The 8471-nt window shown below is 42.6% G+C and overlaps 1 protein-coding gene across 1 annotated transcript; it reads right to left on the bottom strand.

The window, feature by feature from the left end:
- Nucleotides 1–855: 855 nt before the first annotated feature.
- On the bottom strand, nucleotides 856–7771 carry cep20 (centrosomal protein 20). Its single transcript, XM_061987822.2, has 4 exons — nucleotides 7662–7771; nucleotides 7188–7385; nucleotides 1662–1746; nucleotides 856–1430 (listed from the first exon to the last, which is right to left on the bottom strand). Exons 1-4 carry the CDS (start codon nucleotides 7687–7689, stop codon nucleotides 1307–1309), a joined length of 435 nt encoding a protein of 144 aa, XP_061843806.1. The 5' UTR covers nucleotides 7690–7771; the 3' UTR covers nucleotides 856–1306.
- Between the last annotated feature and the right edge of the window lie 700 nt (nucleotides 7772–8471).

Raw genomic sequence — 8471 nt, 5'->3', positions numbered from 1 at the left:
TTGACAAAAATGGGTAAATATAGGTCCCAATTGTTTATTTCCTCAACCCCCAACCATAAATGGCCATCTATTTGAAAGAAAATACATTTGTTGATATGTTCGACCGCCACAGAATTTGTTTGCTTTCTAATTTGAGCCCCTAGGCAAAGATGAACACACTGTTTTATAGTCAAAGAATACGACCTTTAATATTTATACAACTGTCTCGTTTACACACGACTATTTTATAGTGTGGCGGAGCAGTCCCATCAATCATACGGCAAACTGCCAACTGACCGACCACTGCTCATCTTCCTCCACATATATAGCCATTTACAAGAGTGCACTCAAATCAACTACCAATAAATCAGGGGACTCTATCGCTACAAATAAGGTTTGGTCCAGTGCAACACAAGTCTGGACTATAGAAGCTTGCTTTAACATTTTATATCTTTAGCTCTTTTTGTTAAGACGTTGTGGGAAATATTATAAATGAAGATACAGCATGTGCTAAAATTTTAAATAAACAGTTACATAGTTCACTATAAGGTAAAATATACAGGAAGCAGAACGTGAAAGATGGTTCATTGTAGAGGTGTTGAATGGAGTTCAATCATGGTCTCAGATTCTGTGCTCAGCTTGTTCTCAGAGCTGGTAAATTGTCTGCTCCCTAATGATTAAGTTCCAAAAGTTAAAAGTGGCAACAATTGAAGGTTCCCTTACAAAGAGAAGAACTGAAATGCACTAACTTTGATCTTGCTTCTGTAGATGTTCATCATTTGTTCAAAACATCTCTGATTGCACACCAAATGAATGAATGTCCATCACAGTCAAGTCCAATCTATTTTATTGATTTTCAAGAAGGCACACATTTTTTGTGATTTATGTTTGTGGCAATACAATCTGCTGTTTGTATGATCATTAAGCGAAATATGAATGTTACGGCAAGACTAAGTTTATGTTGTAAATATCCAATTTGGGTCTTGACCTGTAAAAGTTTGGCAACACCTAATCTAGGCAGTCTTCTCTAAGGAAACACAGCCACCTAGTGGTAATTAGTAAAAACAGCACATCAAAATATTTAAGAAAATATTTATTTAAATATCTGAACGAATATAACAAGAAAACATCAACATAAGTGTTAAAAAAACAACATAAAATGCTAATAATGTAAGACTTTGGAATAAAAAATAGATAAATCCATTTTGTATGACCAGGACATCCAAACAAAAAAACTCCTAAAAGAGGTGTCATTGAGTTTGTGTTTTTCATCCATCGGCACATTTGTGGTCCACGGCGCATCATTACCTCAATGCAATAGCATGTCCTAGCTGTCGGCTTTATGTCCTGTCTTGCTGACGGGACCGGGGGGAGCGGTGCCCCTTAGGAACACCTTCCTCCTGTCATCGCCACTATTCCGGAAGTGTGACACCAAACCGTACAGGAGCGGCCTGAAAAAACACAATATTAATGCAATATATTGCATGTTATGGTATTAGGGAAAACATGCTGAATGCTTTGGTTCTGGCTGGGGAAAATGTACTGCTGATGAGCATGGGCGCTAAAACAAAGAAGTGGTCACATAATGTGTGTGTATTAAATATAATGATAGTGAAGACTCATTGACTTCTCCAACAAAGGATCAAAGCTCCAAAATGAGTTGTCCTTGCAAACTCACTTACACAGACTTGGAGCTCATATCCTCTGCGACTCCCAGCTCGCTCGCCAGAAACGGTCTATCCAGTGGAACTTGGGGTTGGCCTGACTCTGGAACAACAAACAGAGCCGAGGTTAGAAACACACTTTTCTCAACAATGACGATTGGTTACAATTCAAATAGTCCAGCTGCAATCTGACACAAAAACGTCTGTCAAACTGTGTTGCACAAGACGAATAGTTTTTATACCTGGCATTTACACACTGACCACAGTGCAAAGAATCCAATGAGTTTCATAACTATTATTTTGTGCAAAACAAGTCGTATTTTAAAAGGCCGGATCAGTAAGATTGAGGCAGGGTTACACAGTTCCCTTCGGAAGGGAAGGTGTGAGTTTACTGAACCACACACTCCATCCATCCATCCATCCATTTTCTTCCGCTTATCCGAGGTTGGGTCGCGGGGGCAGCAGCCTAAGCAGAGAAGCCCAGACTTCCCTCTCTCCAGCCACTTCGTCCAGCTCTTCCCGGGGGATCCCGAGGCGTTCCCAGGCCAGCCGGGAGACAAAGTCTTCCTAACGTGTCTTGGGTCTTCCCCGTGGTCTCCTACCGGTCGGACGTGCCCTAAACACCTCCCTAGGGAGGCGTTCGGGTGGCATCCTGACCAGATGCCTGAACCACCTCATCTGGCTCCTCTCGATGCGGAGGAGCAGCGGCTTTACTTTGAGCTCCCCCCGGATGGCAGAGCTTCTCACCCTATGGAGAGCCCCGCCACCCGGCGGAGGAAACTTATTTCGGCCGTTTGTACTCGTGATCTTTTCCATTCGGTCATAACCCAAAGCTCATGACCATAGGTGAGGATAGGATCGTAGATCGACCGGTAAATTGAGAGCTTTGCCTTCTGGCTCAGCTCCTTCTTCACCACAACGGATCGATACAGCGTCCGCATTACTGAATACGCCGCACCAATCCGCCTGTCGATCTCACGATCCACTCTTCCCTCACTCGTGAACAAGACTCCGAGGTACTTGAACTCCTCCACTTGGGGCAGGGTCTCCTCCCCAACCAGGAGATGGTAACCCACCATTTTCCGGGCGAGAACCCTGGACTCGGACTTGGAGGCGCTGATTCTCATCCCAGTCGCTTCACACTCGGCTGCGAACCGATCCAGTGAGAGCTGAAGATCCTAGCCAGATGAAGCCATCAGGACCACATCATCTGCAAAAAGCAGAGACCTAATCCTGCAGCCACCAAACCGGATCCCCTCAACGCCCTGACTGCGCCTAGAAATTCTGTCCATAAAAGTTATGAACAGAATCGGTGACAAAGGGCAGCCCTGGCGGAGTCCAACCCTCACCGGAAACGTGTCCGACTTACTGCCGGCAATGCGGACCAAGCTCTGACACTGATCGTACAGGGAGCGGACCGCCACAATCAGACAGTTTGATACCCCATACTCTCTGAGCATTCCCCACAGGACTTCCCGAGGGACACGGTCGAAGGCCTTCTCCAAGTCCACAAAGCACATGCACCCTCAAGGACCCTGCAGAGAGTATAGAGCTGGTCCACGACCGGGACCAAAACAGCACTGTTCCTCCTGAATCCGAGGTTTGACTATCCGGCGTAGCCTCCTCTCCAGAACACCTGAATAGACCTTACCGGGAAGGCTGAGGAGTGTGATCCCACAATAGTTGGAACACACCCTCCGGTTCCCCTTCTTAAAGAGAGGAACCACCACCCAGGTCTGCCAATCCAGAGGTACCTCCCCCGATGTCCACGCGATGTTGCAGAGTCTTGTCAACCAAGACAGCCCCACAGCATCCAGAGCCAGGGGCCTTGCCACCGAGGAGCTTTTTAACTACCTCAGCAACCTCAGCCCCAGAAATAGGAGAGCCCACCACAGATTCCCCAGGAACTGCTTCCTCATAGGAACCACACAATTATTATTGTTATAATGTTGAGTAGCTTGTAATACAGGAATACAGTAAGTAATACAAACATAGTTACACAGTAGTGTAGAATGCAATGTGGTCTAATATGGCTGTGTTGACTACATTATAAAATATTTAGTATTAACAACCATCTCCACTAGGGTTGCATCGTAAAGACCAGTGGTCCCCAACCTTTTTTGCACCACGGACCGGTTTAATGTTATTTTCAGGGACCGGTGTTCCACTTGTGCCAGATAAATACAGAAAAAATAAGTGCATGAAAAATACAACTCACTGTAACGCTGAATTAGTGGGAGCCCTGGGCTTGTTTCTTTGCAATGAGATGCAGATGGATATCAGCCTTTGGCTACAATCTGTCACATTTATAGTTTATATGTTCATTAATGTACATTGTACATCATGTCACAAAGGTATAACACATATAACAAATGGCAACTTCCTATGAGGAGTTTTATTGTACATCCATAAACAAGCTTATTGGTGTGTCTAGTGGGACAGGCGAAAGTTATATTGGAGAAAATGCAGTCGTTTAAAAATTATTTAATGTTTCTCTGCGGCCCGGTAGCAAATGCATCACGGACCGGTGGTTTTATATTATAAAATTGTATACATTTGGCCGACTATATAGTTTTTAGTACTATGTTATGTCGTGATAATGCATGTTGATGACACATTCTAGCTGTGTACAACAATTTCGACAGTGACAAGCGAACAAAGGCTTCCTCAACACACAATAGCAGGGCTATTCAACTGGCAGCCTGGGAATGACACCATATTGCTTTAGTTCAAAACTTAAGAGACAAACATTTTTGAAGCAAATTCCTAAAACACTAAAGTGATCCTGTTGTATAGAGGAACTTGGACCATTATAAACTCATTGGTGGTAGGTGGGTAGAGTAGCCAGAAATTGTACTCAAGTAAGAGTACTGTTACTTTAGAGATTTATTACTCAAGTAAAAGTAAGGAGTAGTCACCCAAATATTTACTTGAGTAAAAGTAAAAAGTATGTTGTGAAAAAACTACTCAAGTACTGAGTAACTGATGAGTAACATACACACTCATATCATATATATATATATATATATATATATATATATATATATATATATATATACATATATACATACATACATAGATATATACAGTATATAATTTATATGTATTTATTTTGCTGTTTTTGTTTACATGTTAAAGGTGTTTTAATGAATATACATGCATGTTTAACATATATAGATTCCTTTCTTTCATGAAGACAACAATATAAGTTGGTGTACTACCTGATTCTGATGACTTGCGTTGATTGTAATCAGACAGTTGTGATGATAACGTCCACGTTTTCAAATGGAGGAGAAGAAAAGTTCCTCCTTTCTGTCTAATACCACATGAAAGTGGTGGGTTTTTGGCATCTTATTTGTCCAGCTTCCATATTCGTTTTTATACACTTTACAAGAAATATATTGTCGTCAAACTCCGTAGCTTGCTACCTTGTTTGCGCTGGCTTTCGGAGACTCTTATTTTGAAAGCGCAGGCGCGATGGAGCGGCACTTTTATTGTGAAGACAGGAACGTCCTCGTGCGGTTGAAATAAAAAAGTATCTTTTTTCCTTCACACTTTTGATTGATTGATTGGAACTTTTATTATTAGATTGCACAGTACAGTACACATTCCGTACAATTGACCACTAAATGGTAACACCCGAATAAGTTTTTCAACTTGTTTAAGTCAGGTCATGTGACCACCTGGCTCTGTTTGATTGGTCCAACGTCACCAGTGACTGCATCTGATTGGTGGAACGAAGTGAAACGTCACCAGTAAGGCAGGCACTTTGAAGGTCTGTCTGACAGACCAAAACAAACAAAGCGTGCATTAACAGATCGATAAAAATTAGTAGAGAGTAGCGAGCTGAATGTAGATAAAAGTAGCGGAGTAAAAGTAGCGTTCCTTCTCTATAAATATACTTAAGTAAAAGTAAAAGTATGTTGCATTAAAACTACTCTTAGAAGTACAATTTATCCCAAAAGTTACTCAAGTAGATGTAACGGAGTAAATGTAGCGCGTTACTACCCACCTCTGCAAATTAGTGATTCCTCAAGGCACCCTTTTAAGTCCTCTACATTTTGTCAGTGACACATTTTTTACGTAATATGGTCTTGGTAACTAAGGTGTTGCTGTAGCTTGTGTACTTCAGATGCAGTCAGTAGTCATCTGTTCAACTTCCTTAGTTATACAGATAGTGGTCCTTGAGGATCCCTTTTAGGTCCTCTCTTTTCATCATTTGGGCTATTTATCTGGTGGCCTGCGAGTTCAGTTCAAAATACCGTATTTTCCGCACTATTAGCCGCACCTAAAAACCACAAATTTACTCAAAAGCTGACAGTGCGGCTTTTAACCCGGTGCGCTTTATATATGGATTAATATTACGATTCATTTTCATAAAGTTTCGATCTCGCAACTTCGGTAAACAGCCGCCATCTTTTTTCCCGGTAGAACAGGAAGCGCTTCTTCTTCTATGCAAGCAACCGCCAAGGTAAGCACCCGCCCCCATAGAACAGGAAGCGCTTCTTCTTCTACTGGAAGCAACCACCCGCCCGCGTAGAAGAAGAAAAAGCGCGCGGATATACCGTACGTTTCATTTCCTTTGTGTGTTTACATCTGTAAAGACCACAAAATGGCTCCTACTAAGCGTCAGGGATCCGGTTCATGAAAAGACGCAATCTCTCCATCCGCACACGGATTACTATTTCACAGCAACTGATATTCCTGTGAACCGCACTGTGGATATAACGGGAGCACGTACGGTGAATATTCGCACCACAGGGAATGAGAAGTCATCCTTCACTGTGGTTCTAGCTTGCCATGCTAATGGCCAGAAACTTCCACCCATGGTGATATTAAAAAGGAAGACCTTGCCAAAAGAGACCTTTCCAGCCGGCGTCATCATAAAAGCTAACTCGAAGGGATGGATGAAGAAAAGATGAGCGAGTGGTTAAGGTAAGTTTAAGTTTACGCGAAGAGGCCGGGTGGCTTTTTTCACACAGCTCTGTCCATGTTGATATACGTATGTTTGTGATTGCACATTTGCGTACATTTTGGGAGTGAACAGTTGTTAGAACGCTGGTTTTTAATATATTATTAAAGTTTGACTGACCTATCTGACTGTTTTTTTGACATTCCTTTAGCGCAGTTAGATGCGGCTTACAACACCGGGCGGCTTATAGGTGGACAAAGTTTTGAAATATGCCGTTCATTGAAGGCGCGGCTTTTAACCCAGGGCGCCTTATGGTGCGGAAAATACGGTACTTGTGAAAGAGTCACATTTTTGCAGAAGGTCCTTATAACACCACAGTGCTCCTGTAACTGACAAAATAAATAGACTAAAATCAAATATCTAATGTAGAGGATACTGGTTCTCCGGAATAGTCAAAATAAGACTAACAGTGAAGGTAGAAGTCCGGCATCCTGGTTCTCAGCTTTCTGAAAATGTGGCCTCCAGAATATTCCTGCACTGCAGCGTCTTATCTAGTTAATGTCCTGTACAATCTACTAATACAAGTTTCAATCAATGTGTCCTGCAGAGCCAAATAACGTGTGAAGGCTTACCGGATATCAGTACTGATGCCGTGTATCGGTACTTGTTGAACTCCAGGTATTCCCGGATAAGTTCGTTGATGAGCAGGTTTTCGTGGGACAACGGCGGACGCTGCTCTCGCTGGTCATCCAGGGCACCGAACACCTCTGCCTGGATGCGAGCTTTCAGCTGGCCCAGCACCCCGCGGGACTCCAGGGTGTCTCGGACCGCTAAAATGCGGGAATTTGAACCCATTAACGTCTATATAGTCACTTCTATAATAACTACAACTTGTGTCGAACAAAGTTAGCAATACATTAACATTTAGCCAAACGAAACATGAAAGTCAATGCTAGCTAGCATAACCGTCGTTATTTACAGTGTAAAACAACAAGCAACATTAAAACGTTGTGTTATTATAAGTTGCTACAGAAAAGGTGAGGTATTTCTGGATTGTTAAGGTAAAACTCTAAGAGCAACCAAACAACAATAACAAGCATATTTACCACATTTCAGTTCGGTGATGTTCGCCATTGCAACAAGTGTAAACAAACCAGTGACTTTTCTTTGTGCAGTCTAAAACGAGGCTGTCTGACACGTTACTGCCACCCAGGGGCCAGCTGGCAGTACTACACATAACTGGATCAAAATATATCTGCGCCTTAATACTATTTGAACACGTGTTTTACCCGAGAGTAGTTTATATCAAAAAGTGAAAATCTTTTATTTCATGAACAGTAGATTAATCTCACACGGATTTCTTAATTTCTGAATAATTTTGATTATTACATTTTACAGCCAGCATAAACCAGTACAGAATCTTAATTAATTACATAACCCAAAACCAGTGAAGTTGGCACGTTGTGTAAATCGTAAATAAAAATAGAACACAATCCTTTTCAACCTATATTCAATTGAATGGACTGCAAAGACAAGATACTAAATGTTCGAACTGGAAAACTTTTTTGCAAATATATTAGATGCCAGGCAGCACGATGGCAGATACGAAGGTCCTGGGTTCGACCCTGCGTTCGGGCTCATTCTGTGTGGAGTTTGCATGTTCTCCCCGTGACTGCGTGGGTTCCCCCCTGGTACTCCGACTTCCTTCCACCTCCAAAGACATGCACCTGGGGATAGGTTGATTGGCAACACTAAATTGGCCCTAGTGTGTGAATGTTGTCTGTCTATCTGTGTTGGCCCTGTGATGCGGTGGCGACTTGTCTAGGATGTACCCCGCCTTCCGCCCGATTGTAGCTGAGATAGGCTCCAGCACCCCCCGCGACACCGAAAGGGATACGGATGGATGGATTTTAGAT

Source organism: Nerophis lumbriciformis, linkage group LG27, assembly GCF_033978685.3.
Source record: "Nerophis lumbriciformis linkage group LG27, RoL_Nlum_v2.1, whole genome shotgun sequence".
NCBI classification, from domain to species: Eukaryota; Metazoa; Chordata; class Actinopteri; order Syngnathiformes; family Syngnathidae; genus Nerophis; species Nerophis lumbriciformis.
This window is presented reverse-complemented; position numbering and strand designations above follow the sequence as displayed.

Excerpts from the sequence above, each read along its gene's own strand:
- cep20 (XM_061987822.2), bottom strand. The coding sequence starts at position 7,689 with ATGGCGAACATCACCGAACTGAAATGTG. Across the intron at positions 7,386-7,661 it reads CATCACCGAACTGAAATGTG|CGGTCCGAGACACCCTGGAG; the intron begins GTAAATATGCTT and ends CCCGCATTTTAG. Across the intron at positions 1,431-1,661 it reads GATATGAGCTCCAAGTCTGT|GCCGCTCCTGTACGGTTTGG; the intron begins GTAAGTGAGTTT and ends GTGTTTTTTCAG.